Raw genomic sequence first — 18,900 nt, forward strand, 5'->3', positions numbered from 1 at the left:
GACCCTCCCCCTTTAAGAGCTGACCGGCGCCAGCGTGTCTGCCTTCAATCGCTAACTCGCCGCAGCTGTGCTGTGCCCGCCCTCGGTGTTAGCGCCTCGGCTCGCCGGCTTAGCGCCTTATGATAGTCGTGCACCGCCTGCTTTAGCGCAGCAGCAACCTCTTGGGGCGATGCAACTCAATTTCGGCGAAGGTGGCGCTAAGTTGCGCCGGCCGCTAAATTTAGCGAACGCCCGGCTGTAGCGCCCCAAACGTGGCGATACTGAATTTCTAGGCCTTAATGTTTTAATTTTTAAATTGGGGCAAGGAGGGTGAAAATACACATTTCAGAAATAATTTTGATCCGTGATGATATTAGCCTAGAAATGACTGTTGGCTATAGTAAAGGGTGAATGCTTATCACATTTATATAACATCTGCTCGCTATTTTAATGCAGGCATTAGCTTGTTTTGTTTTAAATGGCTTAACATCTTACTTAAAACAGTCAAACGCACAAACGTGCCGGGAACGCAGGGGAAACGTTTCAAAAGGAGACTGGATAGGCACTTGAGGGAAATAAACTTGCAGGGCTACGGGGATAGAGCGGGGGAATGGGACTGACTGGATTTCTCTGCAGAGAGCCGGCATGAACTCGATGGGCCGACTGGCCTCCTTCTGTGCAGTAATGACTGTATGACCGCCATTCCTCCATTTTAACCACCTAGCAGTCCTACAAGGGATAATGGGTGAAAACAAAGAAACAGCAATTTATAGCTAAGTATCACAAAAGGGGACAAAAATGCCATCTCTGTTGCTCCATCTGTTAATTCTCTAAAAAAAAGAAAGGTGGCGGGGGAATCCCATCAGCGCACCATTGTGCCAATATTGTGGACGTACCAAAACACTAGAATGCCAAAACCCTTAGCTCAAATCTGCTGTGCAACAAAGTGCTGACAGGAAACAAGAGCGGGAAAAAAATAACAGAAAAGCTGAGAAAACAGCATCGAAGCAGAATCCACATTTACCCCTTTAAACTTCCCAGCTTGAATTTCAAATTTCGTTCCATAAACTGGGACATCTGTCCAATCAATGTTTGATAACTAGCTGTCAATAAATTTAAGGTAGTTATTCAGCCTCAGCACTCAGATGATGAACGATAAGAGAAAAATTAAAATGTGATATCATATTAGTGGACCGTGATACAAAGCAATCAATGAGGATTAATGGAGTATTTCTGAAGCCCTGATTCTCATAGTTTCCTCAGGTCCATCTGTTCAGCTGTCAACTACTGCAGACAACTGCTCACTCCTGCAGCTACAGTTAGAATGCATGAACGCGCGGGAGAACGGAGAGACTGAAAACAACATTGTGTTAGAGAAACAGGTGAGAAATATGAAATTTGTTGAAAGTTGTATGTTTTCCCTATTTTGAAAGATTTAGTAATTTTATGAACAGCAATAAACTTTAAAAAATGTAATTTATTTAAATTGATAGTAGATTCAAGATTCAAGATCATTTTATTGCCATATGTAACTAGTACAATGGAATGCTTACTCCCCACTCACTCCCACAATACAAGCATATAAATATAAAAGCAAAAAGTAAAAACAAGTATAAATAAAAACAATAAGCAAATAAGCAGAAAGTATAGCAATAACAGTCCAAGTTGCAGGATATGATGAATAGTGCAAAAAAGCCTCAATTACCACTGGAAATAATAGTAATGTAATATGATAAATATATGGTAATATAAGTATACTAGCTGGAGTGCCCGGCGGTGCCGAGGCTTTTTCGAGGGCATGTTGTTGTTGGAAGAGAGAGAGAGAGAGAGCGACTGGTGGGGGGGGGAAAGAGAGAGAGCGACTGCGGGGGGGGGGGGGAAGAGAGAGAGCGACGGGGGGGGAAGAGAGAGAGCGACTGGGGGGGAAGAGAGAGAGAGGGCGACGGGGGGGAAGAGAGAGAGAGAGCGACTGGGGGGGAAGAGAGAGAGAGAGCGACGGGGGGGGGAAGAGAGAGAGAGAGCGACTGGGGGGGAAGAGAGAGAGAGAGCAACTGGGGGGGAAGAGACAGAGAGAGCGACGGGGGGAAGAGAGAGAGAGAGCGACTGGGGGGGAAGAGAGAGAGAGCGACTGGGGGGGAAGAGAGAGAGAGAACGACTGGGGGGGGAAGAGAGAGAGAGAGCGACTGGGGGGAAGAGAGAGAGCGACTGGGGGTGGGGAGGGGGGTTGAGTGGAGGGGGGAGGGGAGGGGAGGGGGGAGAGGGAGTGGGGGGGAGGAGTGGCGAGGGAGGGGGGAGTGGGGAAAGGGGAAGTGGGGGAAGGGGAAGGGGGGAGGAGTGGGGGAAGGGGGAGGAGTGGGAGTGGGGGAAGGGGGGCGATGACGGGGAGGGAGGAGGGGGAAGGGGGAGGCAGGGGATGGGGGAGGGAGGAGGGGGAAGGGGGAGGGAGGGGGTGAAGCGGGGAGGGGGTGAAGCGGGGAAGGGGAAGGGGAAGGGGAGAAGGGGAGGGGGAATGGGGGAGGGGGGAATGGGGGAAGGGGGGGAGAAAAGAGGGGAGGGGAGGGGGGAGGGGAAAGGGGGAGGGGAGGGAGGGGGGAAGGGGGAGGCAGAAGAGGGGGGAGGGAAGGGAGGAAGGGGAGGGGAGGGGTGGGGGGAGGGAAGGGGAGGGGGGAAGAGGGAGGGGAAGGGGGTGGGGGAGGGAGGGGGAAGGAGGGGAGGAGGGGGTGGGGAGGGGGAGGGGGGAAGGGGTGGTAGGGAGGGGGGTGGAAGGGGGGTGGGGAGTGTGGGGGGGGAAGGGGGTGTGGAGGGGAAGTTGGTGTGGGGGGGAGGGGAAGGGGGTGGGGGGAAGGGGGTGTGGGGGGGAGGGTGTGGGGGGGAGGGGGTGGGGGGGAAGGGGGGTTGGGGGGGGAAGGGGGTGTGGGGGGTGGAAAGGGAGGGGGGAGATAAACTTAAAGTACAGGAAACTTTGTGCTATCCGGCACCCACGGGACCGAGCTGATGCCTTGCCTAAAGTACCCTCTAGAGTTAATGTTGAGAGATACGGAGATTCTTATCTCTGTATTTAACAACAAACACTGTTGCTTAGCAACAGCTTCTAAACACTCAGGTGTGGCCCTGAAGCTCTGAAGCTAAAGCTGTTGCTATAGCTACAGACCTTGCACAGCTACACAGTCGATTGTCTGTCACAGACACAGATTTGGAGCACAGAAGCCCCACCCACTCTATGTTCCTGTACTAAGATGGCCGCACATGCACTCTGTTACACACTGAATCAAAATGGCGTCGCACTGAAACTTTTCGCCCTCCTTGACAAAGATGGCTGCTGTTAACCTGGGGCTGTCTGCAGAAGAAATTTCCTCAGCTGCAAACACAGGATCTTCAGATTATTATTCGGGGCTTGCGACCTACCCCAGTTGCTTATGAAGCCTCCCCACCTACTGACCCTGGGAATGGAGCTGAGGCAGCACACCCTCTCTCCTCTGCCAGTGTTTGTCTCTGCCTAGGCCGGGAGCCTGGGTCTAGAGTTGCACTGCTGGCAGTTGGAGAAGCCTAGGCCCCGGGCCTGGAAAAACGGTGAAAGGTAGGAGAATTATAGAGGTTAGAGAAAAGATTTACAAATTAATTAACTTTTTTTAAAAACAATTTGTGTTTTAAAAGCAACTTTTTTTTTGCTGGAAATGTAGATTTGAAAAGAAACACGCAGAAAGCAGGAAAAAGAAATGAAAAGTTTAGAATCAAGATGGCGGCGACTCACCTCGGTTCAGAACGATAAGGCCCGCCCACACACGCACCGATTGGTCGACCGTCAGGTCACCAAAGCGTAGGATTCGTCAATCGTCCCGTCACTCGACCGTAGGAGGGCCCGGCCGCACGCACCAGCAACCCGGCGTACGATTGGTCGACCTCGAGGTCACTCTGTCGCTAATGAGCGGATAATGAGATGCTAATGAGCGGAATGTTGAACGTTTTTCGGATACGCGGGCGCGATTTTCGTCCGGCCGAAACGCATATAACTATAATATGTGGGGCAGTGCGGTTAGCAGTTCAGTAGGCGCATTGCCTGAGGATAGAAACTGTTCTTAAACCTGCTGGTCCTGGTTCGGATGCTGCGGTACCGACGTCCGGACCGCAGGAGGGAGAACAGTTTGTGCCCAGGGTGATTAGGGTCCTGGATGATGGAGCGGGCCTTGTTCCGGCACCTGGTCTGGAAGATCTCCTCGATGGACGGAAGTGCACACCCGATGATCTTTTCTGCCGTATTCACAACTTTCTGGATGGCTTTCTTGTTCTGTGCAGTGGTGTTACCATACCACACATTGACACCACTCGTCAGGACACTCTCTATGGTGCCGCGGTAAAAGTTCACAAACCACTGTGTGCTTATGCTGTATGTTATCCTGTAGCAAAATCTCTGCAGCCCATAATAAAATATTGCACTCACTCATAATATGTAATTGTTTAAAGTCTATAGCATAGCCTGTAATTATGAATGAGACAACATTTAGATATATTGGCTAAGTATGTGCAGTTTTAGTAAAGATTTACAGACATTAAAATAGTATGTCTGTGTATTATAGAACTGTAATCAAAACACACATATAAACATTGGACGTGTTATATGTCTATTGGCCAAAACATGTGGGGGCCCAATTTCCTCTCTTGTTCCACTCATAAAGCAGTGCAATCTGGGCAGGTGGAAGAGGAATATTGGGCAAAGGATCGATGCACTGGCTCCCCACTACCTGATGCTACTTCTGGGATTTCCCACTGAAAATGACATCAGGCATGTCATATATCTACTTAAATATGGGCACGTTTATTATAGTAGGACACAAATTAAACATCCAACATAATTTCTGTCATTTGCATCCTGACTGGTGGTTTCCTGGTGTCTAGGGAGCGACAGAGGGTGTTAGAATTCAGAGGGCTGCTTTGAAAAAGGCAATTTTAAAAATGTAAAGTTTCAAAATCTTTTTTTAATGGATTAACAGTTGGCATCGTCAATCACACTACACTGAGGCAGGAGCCCCAGTGACACTATAAGTGGCCCGGGCATCTGCCCATCATATGTAAATTACCCTGATCATGGGAAACGGGCTGAAGTCAGGGTTGGGAGCAAAGAGGCAGGTTGAAGTCCTGCCCCGTTGATCTATCCCCACTGGGGAAGAGGAGGATATTCGAGCCGTTCACCTTTTCAATCTTTCTGAGTGAGTTTGCCTAATTTGTGCCACATTTTAGACAGTTCAGCACTGTAGGTTGATTTAAGGCTACCCAATTTTATTTTAACAGTTAACAAGTATTTACAAGGAAAGCACTGTCTTTCTGGGATGGATTCAAGCCCAGGCTCTGTGCTGAAAGGGCAGTATGCTACATCCCATTCTATATCTAGATTTTTTGGGGCTTTTCAATCATTATGTAACCTGCAAATTTGGATATACAACTCTCTATTCCTTTATCCAAGCCATTGATATGCATGGTGAAAAGCTAAGGCCCCAGTACAGATCCCTGGGGAACAACACTTGTCACATCCACCAATAAGTACATTCTCTTTACCCCTACTCTCTGTCTCCTACATCCCAACCAATTACCAACCCATGCTACAAGGTTACCTCCAATAACTTGTACGGAACCTTATGAAATGCCTTCTAAACGTCCATAGACACTCCCTATCTATCATGTTAGTGACCTTCTCAAAAAAATTCAACTAAATTAAATCATACATAACCTACTCTTCACATATCCATGCTGACTCTCTTTGATACGTGTTCAACTGCACAGTCACTCTGTTCCTGATAATAGATTCCGGTAACATCCCCACAATTGATTTTCATCCTCGTGTAAAAATCCCATCAGGGCCTTGGCCTTCACATCCCTGTAGCCTCTTCCAGCCCAACAACCCACCAAGAACTTTGGGTTCTTCTAACGCTGACTTCATAAGCTTCCCCACTCACTTCACCCCACCACTAACGGCCATGCCTTCAGCTGTCTGGAGCCTATGTTCTGGATTGCCCTCCCTAAACCTCTCTGCCGCTCCATCACCCTTCCTTCCTTTAAGGCCATCCTTAAAATCTACCTCTTAGACCAAACTTTTAGTCAAAAGAAAGAAAAATCTTGCATTTATATAGTGCCTTACATGACCTCAGGATATCCCAAAGCGCTTTACAGCCAATTAAATAAAGTGTAGTCACTGTTGTAATGTAGGGAAACATGGCAGCCAGGTCCCACAAACAGCGATGAAATTATGACTAGATAATCTGTTAGTGATACTGTTTGAGGGATCAATATTGTCCAGGCTACCGATGAGAACTCCCGTGCTCTTCTTCAAAATAGTACCATGGGATGTTTTACGTCCATCTCAGAGGGCAGACAGGACCTCGGTTAACATCGCATCCAAAGGACAAGACCTCCAACAGTGCAGCACTTCCTCAGTACTACACTTAAGTATCAGCCTAAATTATGGAACTCAAACCCACAACCTTCTGACTAAAAAAGGCAAGAGCGCTACCACTGAGCCAATACAATAGCAAAATACTGCGGATGCTGGAAATCCGAAATAACAACAGAAAACGCTGGAAAAACTCAGCAGGCCAGGCAACATCTGTGGAGAGAGAAACAGAGTTAACGTTTCAGGTCAAAACCCTTCTTCAGAACTGTTTCTGAATTTAGTTCAGAATTTAGCCAATGCTGTCATCCCTCCTAATACTGCCTCATTCTTCACGGCATCAATTTTTATTTGATTAAAGTTCTGTGAAGAAGCGCCTTGGGACGTTTGTCTACATTAAATGGCAGGTTGTTATTGCAAAATTAGCTCTAAATTCTTCACACCAGTTAGATTAAAAAATTAAATCATTTACGAAATCAAACCACATTAAAAAAAATTAAAAAGGGGAAATAAGCAGAAGCAGCAAAATGTTTTTGCAGCAGCAGCAGCAGTAAGACATTATTGTGAAGTTGCAAGTCCTGCCTAGCAGTGGCGCTGTGCTTGGAGAGATCGGGCACTTTCAATGTCCAGCAGAGAGCGGGCCATCTTGCGCTTTGCTGCTGCTCCTTGTTAAAATTCGCAGCCGGCCGTTTGGGGGGTTAGAGAGGGGCGGTTGCTAGGCGACGGAAGACCAGCTGCCTAGGCCTGAGTCACTACAGAGATTCTCACCATCCGCTTCTCTCTCCAAGGGGAGAAATACTTTGTGCTGAAAACATTTACAAACCCCCAGTACACCCCCGCCCCTCACATGCCCTATAAATATGGGTGAAGTGCCTTTACTAGGGCCTCTCGCCCGATGAGCCCAGCGCCTCTTCCACTGGCCGCTCCTGGCGCCGAGTTTCAGCCAATGCTGAACGGTGGGAGGAGGAGGAGCGAGGAAGAGCTGGAGGGACTTTCAAACCCCTCGACAACCCATCCTAGCTGCGTCCGTAGGAACCAAACACAGGACCAGCAGCCCGAGCAGGGAGGTTTGCAGTGACTTGATTTGATTCTGTATTTTATATATATATGTGTGTTTCTGTCGAGTTTTGAATTATTTGTTTCCCTTCTGGTCTTAATTTCTTTTTAAAAAGCAGAGATTTCGTGCCAAAACCAGGTTTGTATTTTTTTGTCTTTCTGGGAGTGTAAATCTGGGAAAATGTTTAAACTGAAGTTGAGTTACACACAGCCAGTTCTGCTGGTTGAGGTTTTTTTTTCAAGTCGATTGTGCTTTATGGGACCTGGTTTAATGCTGAAGCATATTGCTCCAGAAAACTATCATGAAGGTACTCAAGAAATTCGCTAGCTTACTGACGAGCTATTCTGCTCTTCCCAATCTATATGAAAATTAAAGTCTCCTATTAAAACAACTCTGCTTTGCTACAATAGCAAAATACTGCGGATGCTGGAAATCTGAAATAACAACAGAAAATGCTGGAAGCACTCCGCAAGCCAGGCAGCATCTGTTTCTCTCTCCACGGATGCTGCCTGGCCTGCTGAGTGCTTCCAGCATTTTCTGTTATTTCTACTTTGCTACAAGCCTCTAATCTCTGAATTAATACATTCTACCACTTCATTGCTGCTATCAGGAGGCTTGTACACAACTCCCATTACAGGTTTAAGTCCTCACTTATCTTTCAATTCTAATCTTAGAGTCGCCACTGATTTGTTTTTTCCTTACCTATATCCTCTCTTAAGGAAGTACTTAAGGAAGTGGCCCTAGAAATAGTAGATGCATTGCTGATCATCTTCCAAAATTCTATAGACTCTGGAACAGTTCCCATGGATTGGAGGGTAGCTAATGTTACCCCTCTATTCAAAAAAGGTGGTAGAGAGAAAATGGGGAATTACAGACCGGTAAGCCTGACATCGGTAGTGGGGAAAATGCTAGAGTCCATTATAAAAGATGTAATAGCAGAGCACTTGGAAAACAGTGACAGGATCTGACCAAGTCAACATGGATTTACAAAAGGTAAATCATGCTTGACTAATCTACTGGAACTTTTTGAGGATGTAACTAGTAAAATAGATGAGGGAGAACCAGTGGATGTGGTGTATTTGGACTTTCAGAAGGCTTTCGATAAGGTCCCACATAAGCGATTAGTGTGTAAAGTTAAGGCATATGGGATTCGGGGCAAGGTATTGACTTGGATAGAGAACTGGTTGGTTGGCAGATAAAAAGCAAAGAGTTGGAATAAACGGGTCTTTTTCCGAGTGGCAGGCAGTGACTAGTGGGGTACCGCTGGGATCGGTCCTTGGACCCCAGCTATTCATAATATATATGAATGATTTAGACAAGGGAACTGGATGTAATATCTCCAAATTTGCAGACGACACAAAGTTGGGTGGGCGTGTGTGCTGTGTGGAGGATGCTGAGAAACTACAGGATGATTTGGACAGGTTGGGTGATTGGGCAGAAGCATGGCAGATGTAATATAACGTGGATAAATGTGAGGTTATCCACTTTGGTGGCAAAAACAGGAAGGCAGATTATTATCTGAATGGCAATAGATTGGGAGAAGGGGAAGTGCAACGAGACCTGGGTGTCCTTGTGCACCAGTCGCTGAAGGTAAGCATGCAGGTGTAGCAGGCGGTTAAGAAGGCAAATGGTATGTTGGCCTTCATAGCGAGAGGGTTTGAGTACAGGAACAAGGATGTCTTGCTGCAGTTGTACAGGGCCTCGGTGAGACCACACCTTGAGTATTGTGTGCAGTTTTGGTCGCCTTATCTGAGGAAGGATGTTCTTGCCATGGAAGGAGTTCAGCGAAGATTCACCAGGCTGATACCTGGGATGGCAGGAATGACATATGAGGAGAGATTAGGACGATTGGGCTTGTACTCGCTGGAGTTTAGAAGAATGAGAGGGGATCTCATTGAAACTTATAAAACTCTGACAGGACTGGACAGACTAGATGCAGGGGGGATGTTCCCGATGGTCGGGGAGTCCAGAACCAGGGGTCACAGCCTAAGGATAAGAGGTAGGCCTTTAGGACAGAAATGAGGAGGAATTTCTTCACCCGGAGAGTGGTGAACCTGTGGAATTCTCTACCACAGAAGGCAGTAGGGGCCAATTCATTAAATATATTCAAGAAGGAGTTGGATATATTTCTTAAGGCTAAAGGGATCAAGGGGTTTGGGGAGAAAGCAGGGACCGGGTACTGAACTTGGATGATCAGCCATGATCGCATTGAATGGCAGAGGGGGCTTGAGGGGCCGAATGGCCTACTGCTGCTCCTAGTTTCTATGTTTCTCTTGCTAATGTTGTAATAGTATATTTAATCAATAAGGCTCCCCCCTCCTATTCCAGTTCTCTATCCTTTCTAAGCTGTATTTGAGCCTTTAATGCCCTCAGTTAATTTCTTACACTTTGTGTGTTAGTATACAAAGCTCTTATTTGGGCAAGAGACCCTAATCTGTCCCAACAGCGCTGATGCTGTCTTCCTTGCACTGTTTAACTTAACGTATTTCTTATTTGGCACTCCTGCTGTAACTACTTTAGTTATTTTAGTATTTCCTTCACCTGGAGTATCTATCACTTTGTGACCTGAACTTTGCTCTTATCCCTTTTTTAATCTCTAAACCATCATTTTTACTATTGTTTCTGACTGAGCCCTCTCCTCTTCCCCAACTCCCCCCCCCCCCCCCCCCCCCCCACTACACACATTTATTGGTTCAGTTCAGTTGTTTCTCTGTTTCTTTCTTAATCCTTAAATCTCAGTGGCTAAGGCGATGATACACTGTTGGTCTCGCTGTTTTCTAAGGTCCCAGATGCCTCGTTGCCCTCGTCACGCTATTATAAGCTTGCACTTCCAGCAAGTTAAGGTGCAAATTATTTTCGAGTCGTAAGTTCCAGGAAAAAGTCTAACTGACCATGTATGCCACGAAATGCCCCTGCTCTAGCAAGATCTGGCCAATGTCCTTCAGTCCTCTGACTCTGGCCTCTTGAGCATCCACACTTTTCTCTCTAAGCTTGGTGGCAGAACCTTCAACTGCCTCAGATATACCCTTTTGGAACTACTTCTTCAAACTTCTCCACTTTAATTCTCTCTACACCTTTCAAAGCTGCCTTAAAACACATCTCTTCAACTAAACTTTTGGTGACTTTACTTAACCCTCCCTCAAAGTGTGTTGCCTAATTCTCTGGTGCCTTGGGATTTTTTTCTACATTTAAGGTGCTACAAAATGCAATTTTATCATGTTTTAAAAGCCACTCTGAAAGAAAAGATTTACACTCAGATCCATAAGAAGGTTGCTTGCCTGCCTTCTGTTCTGAGAAGTTAATCCACATCAGACCTATTTTTTATCATTCACTCTGGGGAAAAATAAACACAGCTGTGTAGATTTCGATTGGGTTTGAAATGGGTGTTAAGTTTCTCTTAACATATTCCTCTGTGGGATGAGGTTAGAGACTTGCGGGGCGGCGTGGGAGGTGGGGGTTAAAGAGAGAGAAACTTTGTCACCTGCCCACCTACCACGACCACTAAATATTTATTTAAAAATGATGGAAAACTTGATATTTCTATCACTATTGTTGATAAATGTTTTGTTTCTGACTTGACTCTAAAGAGATTTTTCATGTCTGTAGAGTATGGAAACTCCATCCAAACATAGCTACATAGGAAGTTTCTGTCTGCTTCCAAGCTTGGAGAACATTTCACTGACTTCTGTTGATGTTCAGCAAAGGCCAGCGCCGCCTCATGCGACTATCATCGGGGCAAGAAACCTTGATGAGGCTGATGTGATGAGCCCGGCTGCCAACAACAAAGGTATATTTGTATATAGGCAAAATATTTTTTTGCTTTTGATTAATATATACTTGTTCAAAATGCAATATATAGAAGACAGTTTAACTAGTGTTTATTACATTGTTTCAATCGAATCAAGTAATGGGGCAATGCTCTGTGATTCCAGTTTTTTTGGGCCTATGTCATCATTTTTTTGTGGATACAGTGCAGGGTTGATTTGATGTACAACATAATGTTAAATTGATTGACCTTGAGTCTTTGCATTAGTCTTTCAGCAAGTGGAATGTGAAAGAGTAAACACTCCATATCTGGCAAATCAATAAATATGTATGTGTGAATTTCTTAATAGTTTGATTCAGATATACTAAGCATAGTGATGGGTTTTTGAAAGTGTAAGACACCTCAAAAGAAGAATTGTATTTTGTTCCTCCTAGGAATATCAAGAGATTCTTCCCTTCTCTCGATGTTTCAATTTTGCAGCCATGAAAGGGAGGAATTCTTGTGGTAGGGAATGAAACATTTTCCTCTTGGGCAATGCATTCCAGCATCAAACATAAAATCATACTTGACACAAGGAGGCCATTTGGCCCATCACGTCTGTTCTGGCTCTTTGTAAGAGCTATCCAATTAGTCCCATTCTCCTGCTCTTTCTCCATAGCCTTGCAGATTTTTTCCTTTTCAAGTATATATCCAATTACTATTGAATCTGCTTCCACCACCCTTTCAGGCAGTGCATTCCAGATCATCATAACTCGCTGCGTAAAAAGAAATCTCCTCATCTCCCTTCTGGTTCTTTTGCCAATTTTCTTAAATCTGTAGCCTCTAGTTACCGGCCCTACTCCCAGTGTAAACAGTTTCTCCTTATTTATTCTATAAAAATCCCTCATAATTTTGAACGCCTCTATCAAATCTCCATTTCACCCCCTTTGCTCTAAAGAGATCTATCGCAGGGTTGATTTGATTTACAATATAATGTTAAATTGATTGACCTTGAGTCTTTGCATTAGTCTTTCAGCTAATGGAGTGTGTCTCCACTTGTGCACTCCATTTCTGGCAAATCAATAAATATATATGTGTGATAATGGTTTGATTCAGATACACTAAACATGACGATGGGTTTCTGAAAGTGTAAGACACCTAGTCTCTCCACGTTCTCAGTTAATATAGGACATTACATCCATCTGCTCTGCCCCAACTTCAGAAGATTACCCCTACAGTACCAGCTATCCTGTGACTTCTCTAAGTGAAATTAGTTCTAAATTAGGGCTAGTGTGAAACTATCCACATTGGGAACTTAGTTGAGACCTAAAATTATTTCTTCCCCTTAAGCCTAGATTCAGATTCAAATCCAAATGTCGGAGATGAAAGACCAATTTCAATAACTGGCACCACTGTTTTTCTCACCAATAAGTAACGATATTTTTTTCTATGTTCAGCTATAGTTTCTGCTTTGAAAAACCTTCAGGAAAAGATTCGGTGTTTAGAGGTGGAGCGGACAGAAGCTGAACAAAAAATGCAGAGTCTGGGCTATGAAGCTGTTCAGTATAAAAATATCTTGGAGCAAGAAAAGAAAAAGAACACTAACATCAAGACTGAAGTGTCTAATGGTGAATGTGATTAGGTTTGCGTCATGCAATTGTTTTGGACTTTAAGATGTTGTTCACCGACTTTGGCCCTAAACCCAAACGGTCGGTGCCTTGCTCAGGAATGCGCCCAGTTTCCTCCACTACAGAATAGAGGTGGGTCTGCGCCACCTGTAGTTCCACACATAATGTGCTCCTGCTTTCAACTTTACAACTGGACAGTTGCTGAGTGAATGTCGGGAAGGAAGGGTGAAAAGAGAAACTGTGACTGATAGTTTTTATAGACTATTGGTACTATGGTTTTAATTGAGCCCTTTCCCTTGCTCTATGGATACTTGGATAGTCCCGCTCTGTAGAATTTCCTTTCTTTCTCTCGCTGATGAGCAAGAAAAGAAGGAACAGCTCTGAAGCTCCAATATCTTCTGTCATTGTTGAGAAGGAAGACAAGGTGACGTGCTCTTCAGCCCTGATCAATTCTACCGTTCAGACGAGGTGCCAGGAGCTGAGAGTGCTAATTGCTTTCCTTTTCTCCACTTGTGTGACTTGTCAGTTCCCCTGATTGCACTTGTCATGTAGGGTCTGTATTTTGTGTTTAAATGGCAACTGATTGCTGAGGTATTGGAGAGCAGAAGTATTATTCACTTACATTTTTTTACATTATTTTGGTTATTTGCGTGTCCACCATTTCCTGGCTGATGGAGCAGGCAGTTGACCTGCTGCTGGTTCTCTGTTGCTGCCAATCTATAACCAGTTACTAGCAGATATTCGAGAATAGCCATGGTAATATTTTAGATGGGGTTCCTTCGCTGGGGAGTGCTTGAAATCCACTTAATGATTTTTACTTAACCACATGGCTAAGATTGGGAACAATTCATTTAATTTGAGGAAATTAAGAATCAAAATCTTTGTCCTAAACCTGATCTTGCATGATTAGGAAATACTCGTACATCTACTAGATGGAGCACTTGTAGTGGTGTGCCTTGCATGAGGCCAGCTTTGTTGAGATTAGAAGAGAGGGAACAGCGAGTAGGAGATAAGGGCAGTTACTCAGTGGTTGGAAGTGGGTAGCAGTGTCCTAGGACTGCTGTTCACCAATGATTTGGATATAAGGCTAGAGGGCGTGGTGTCCAAATTTGCTGCTGATACTAAAATCAAAGGTAGAGTAAATAATTCTGAGGGCAAAGGAAGCTGCAAGGGGATATTGATAAGATGGTAGAATGGGGGTGGGGGGAAATGGCAGATTTCAGTAACTGAGAGGTGGGACAAAATTGGCTTCAAAAACAGGCTGGAATTTTCTGACATCTGCGGGCAGGAATGAAGGCGGGTCGGGAGGGAAATTTGAAATAACTTGGAGTGGGTCGGGATCCCGCCCCCAACGTGCCTTTCCCTCTGGTGCATTTGCCAGGGTGGCAGTGACCCGAACGGCAGAGGTGGCCGAGTTAATTCAGATGATTATTAGGTACTTGTCAGACCCTTCAGCGTCTTTTTTAACCCTACCTTTCAAATTTCCCTGGATGACCATGGAAATCACGCAGCTTGGGAACCACGTCTCTGAACCTGAGGTGGAAGTTCAGTGGCCATTGATCCAGCTCAATAATGCACAGCATGGAAAGCGCAATAAATACTCCCACCTGACACCTGGTTACTTTGCTAAGGCAGATGCTGTTGCTGAGTGCATTGTCAGCACAGATTTGGCTTTCTAGAGGTTGCAAGTTTTTTTTTATTCGTTCATGGGATGTGGGCATCGCTGGCAAAGCCAGCATTTATTGCCCATCCCTAATTGCCCTTGAGGAGGAGGTGGTGAGCCGCCGCCTTGAACTGCTGCCGTCCGTGCTGTTAGGGAGGGAGTTCCATGATTTTGACCCAGTGACGATGAAGGAACGGCGATATACTTCCAAGTCAGGATGGTGTGTGACTTGGAGGGGAACTTAGAGGTGGTGGTGTTCCCATGTGCGTGCTGCTCTTGTCCTTCTAGGTGGAGGAGGTCGTAGGTTTGGGAAGTGCTGCCGAAGAAGCCTTGGCGAGTTGTTGCAGTGCATCTTGTAGATGGTACACGCCGCAGCCACGGTATGCTGGTGGTGGAGGGAGTGAATGTTTAAGATGATGGATGGGGTGCCAATCAAGCAGGCTGTTTTGTCCTGAATGGTGTCCAGCTTCTTGAGTGTTGTTGGAGCTGCATTCATTCAGGCAAGTGGAGAGTATTCCATCATACTCCTTACTTGTGCCTTGTAGATGGAAAGGCTTTGGGGAGTCCGGAGGGATTCGGTGATGGTAAAGCTGTTGAATATCAAGGGGCGGCGGTTAGACGTCCAGATCTTGTTGCATGCGGGCATGGACTGCTTCATTATCTGAGTAGTTGTGAATGGCACTGAGCACTGCAGTCATCAGCGAACATCCCTATTTCTGACCTAATGTTGGAGGGAAGGTCATTGATGAAGCAGTTGAAGATGGTTGGGTCCAGAACACTACCCTGAGGAACTCCTGCAGCGATGTCCTGGGGCTGTGATGATTGACCTCCAACCACCAAAAACCCCATCTTCTTTTGTGCTAGGTATGACTCCAGCCAGTGGAGTGTTTTCCCCCTGATTCCCATTGACTTCAGTTTTACTAGGGCTCCTTGATGCCACACTCCATCAAATGCTGCCTTGATGTCAAGGGTTGACACTCTCGCCCTCTGGACTTCAGCTCTTTGTCCATGTTTGGTCCAAGGCTGTAATGAGGCCTGGAGCCAAGTGGTCTTGGCGGAGCCCAAACTGGGCATCAGTGAGCAGGTTATTGGTGAATAAGGTCCGCATGATATTACTGTCGATGACACCTTCCATCACTTTGCTGATGATTGAGAGTAGACCGATGGGGCGGTAATTGGCCGGATTAGATTTGTTCTGCTTTTTGTGGACAGGACATACCTGGGCAGTTTTCCACATTGTCGGATAGATGCCAGTGTTGTAGCTGTACTGGAACAGCTTTGCTAGAGGTGTGGCTAGTTCTGGAGCTCAAGTTTTCAGCACAGTAACCGGGATGTTGTCAGGGCCCATAGACCTTGCTGTATCCAGTATGCTCAGCCGTTTCTTGATATCGCGTGGAGTGAATCGAATTGGCTGCTGTGATGGTGGGGACCTCCGGAGTAGGCCAATATGGATCATCCACTCCTGGCTGAAGATGGTTGCAAACGCTTCAACCTTGTCCTTTACACTCGCGTGCTGGGCTCCACCATCATTGATGATGGGGATATTCATGGAGCCTCCTCCTCCAATTAGTTGTTTAATGGTCCATTCACGATTCGATGTGGCAGGACTGCAGAGCTTTGATCTGATCAGTTGATTGTGGGACCGCTTAGCCCTGTCTATAGCATGCTGCTTCTGCTTTTTAGCATGCATGTAGTCCTGCGTTGCAGCTTCCCCAGGTTGGCACCTCATTTTTAGGTATGCCTGGTGCTGCTACTGGCATGCTCTTCTACACTCCTTATTGAACCAGGGTTGGTCCCCTGGCTTGATGGTCATGGTAGAGTGAGGGATATGCGGGGCCATGAGGTTACAGATTGTGGTGGAATACAATTCTGCTGCTACTGATGGCCCATATCACCTCATGGATGCCCAGTTTTGAGCTGCTAAATCTGTTCTGAATCTATCCCATTGAGCACGGTGGTAGTGCCACACAACATGACAGAGGGTGTCCTCAGTGTGAAGATGGAACTTTGTCTCCTCAATGTCTCAGCAAAGTCGGGATCCACTGTCACCTCATTGGTACCACCTATCACACCATTGACAGATTGCTTCTGTCATCTCTACTTGACCTGCCCTCTGTTACATAAGCATAGGTGCCGTTTATACTGTCTCACGTTGGTCCTCCAAATCGGACCTCGTTGAGCCCCAACATTGGACCATGAGAACCCAAGTATACGTTTATATCCCTCCTAGAGAAGAGGTTTATGAGCGTCTGCCATCTATTCTCCATAGATTCTGTGTGCTCCTGTGAGTGGTGCATTAACTGCTCCATGGCAGAGCCTACAGTCGCCATCGCCTGCAACAAGGTGGTGCTCATGTTGGAGATGGACTCCTCCATTCTCTGCACATTTGCAGACATCGCAGTAGCAAAACCTGTCAAAGCCTCCTGCACTTCTTGCTGCACCTCCAGGATCGCCCTCTTTCTGGATGGCCCCCGAAGCTCAGCGTCTACATGCAGCTGAGCAGAGCTGGGAGTGTTCTGTACCCTCTGGGAAGTCTCCACTGCTGTCTCCAGCATCTCCCCTTGCTTACTTGTGACACACCAGGTGACAACATTGCTCTCTTGCGTGGGACCCACTGAGGTGTGCGTATCTGCGCTGGTGCTGGGTGCGCTTATGTCTGGTGACAGTGCACCCTCAGAGGCCGGGGGCTCCTCTGAGGAGCCGTCTTGCTCTTCCTCCTGGACAGTGGTCGGGGGGGGGGGGGGCTCTTGATGGACCTGTGGGAGAGTAAAGAGATGATTTAGAAATGTCATATCCAGAATGGGTAATAATACCATTATGCACATGATGAACATTCACTGGCTGCTGACATCAGTCCCCATATGAGTGACCGCTGTATGCCATGTGGTTGCATGAGATGTAATTCTGTCACCAGGTTGCTGAGATGTCCCCCTCTCTCCATCTCCCACCTCCAGCTGCTCTGCGATTCCAGAGACTTTCAGGGCAACCTCCTCTGCTGCAGTTAAGGTGGCCAATGATGGAGGGCCACCTCTGGTTCTCTCCCTCTCCCTCTTATTGTGGGCTCTCTTCTCCTGCAAGAAGGCAAGGAAGAGAAGTTTGAGTGAGAGTAATGGAATGAGTGTAAGGAATGGATGGGTAACCTCTAGAGGGTGATGGAGTGGGGTGCCAATGCCAAATGGTCTCCTTGTGTGTTATTAGTTGGTAGGATGAGGGTGAGTGCGAGGGGTGGTTAGTCAGATGGGGATGTGATAATGTAGATAGAGAGGGATGTGTGGACATGCAAGGTATGTTGGTGTGAGTAATGATGAGCAGGAGTAGGCTTGGGAAGGCAGAGTGATGGGGATGTGATGAGAGGCACAGCAAGATGAAGTTGAGTGTGGCTTTGCACTCACCTTTCCTGATCTAATGAGATCATTGAAGTCCTCCTGACAACATCCCTGCTGTTGAAGTCCTCTGCAATCTCCAACCAGGCTCCATTGGTCTGTTGGGGAGTCTCCTCCACCTATCCAAAGGGAAGAGGACCTCCCTGCGTGCTCTCACTCCCTCCACAAGCATATGGAGGGAGTTATCTGAGAACCTGGGTGCAGCCCTCTGCCTCTGTGCAATCATGTTTGCAAGTGTTTGGAACACTCCAATGGTGCAGTACAGTGCCTGCCCAATCCTAGATGAACCTTCAAATGCAATATGGCCATTGCTCCTTTAAATATCCCAGCTGAAAATGCATCAGCGATGCCATCGTCAGACCCGCACCATTTAATAAGGCCGGGTAACGCGCAGGGCTGCCTTAATAGGTGCCATTAACGGAAAGTCGATCTCGGGAGCAGAATGGAAATGAGCAGCGGGATCACGACCTGCCACGGCGACAGCCCGCACCTGACCTGCCCAGGTACAGAAAATTCCGGCCATAGTAATTACATTTTGAATGGGGGGATGTTGGTGATGTGGAAGAGCAGAGGGATTTTGGGGTTCAAGTTCAGAAGACCTTTAAAAGCAGCATTTCAAGCGGATAAGGCCATAACAGAAACTACTGGAATACTGGGTTTCCTGGCAATGGGTATAGAATATAAAAGTCAAGATGTATTGGTGAATTTATATAGAGATATTTAAAATTATGGAGGGATCGAACAGAGGAAATAGAAACCGACTGTTTCCAGTGGTCGAAGGGTTTAGACCATACAGACACGGGTACAAGATTAAATATAAGGGATTTAGAACAGAGAGCAGGAGAAATAATTTTACACAGGGTTTTGAGGCTGTGCAGTGTATTACTGGAGTTGCTCATTGAAGCAGATACCATGTCGACTTTTAAGAATAGGTTAGATATATGGTTGAAATGACGGGGGGAGGGGGAGTGAAGAGGTATGCGAACAGGGCTGGCACATGTGATCAAGTATGGCAGATAAACCCAACACCGACTGGTTGGGCTGAGTGGCCTGATTCTGTGTTGTG

General features: G+C 46.4%; 1 protein-coding gene across 3 annotated transcripts in view; it reads left to right on the top strand.

Moving 5' to 3' along the window:
* Positions 1-1,257: 1,257 nt before the first annotated feature.
* Positions 1,258-18,900, top strand: part of cep57l1 (centrosomal protein 57, like 1) — a 60,263-nt gene continuing 42,620 nt past the window's right edge. The window contains exons 1-4 of one of the 3 annotated variants that reach the window (XM_085997780.1): positions 7,025-7,425; positions 7,534-7,553; positions 11,022-11,202; positions 12,618-12,788. In XM_085997780.1, coding sequence (XP_085853906.1) covers positions 7,254-7,425; positions 7,534-7,553; positions 11,022-11,202; positions 12,618-12,788 — 544 coding nt within the window. In that variant the 5' untranslated portion in view covers positions 7,025-7,253. Of the gene's footprint in view, positions 1,362-7,024; positions 7,426-7,533; positions 7,554-11,021; positions 11,203-12,617; positions 12,789-18,900 lie in introns of those variants that run through there. The other 2 variants (XM_085997781.1, XM_085997782.1) reach the window with 2 other exon arrangements.

Source organism: Somniosus microcephalus, chromosome 9 (genome assembly GCF_052327205.1).
Source record: "Somniosus microcephalus isolate GS21.2 chromosome 9, FLI_Smic_1.0, whole genome shotgun sequence".
In the NCBI taxonomy this organism is placed as follows: Eukaryota; Metazoa; Chordata; class Chondrichthyes; order Squaliformes; family Somniosidae; genus Somniosus; species Somniosus microcephalus.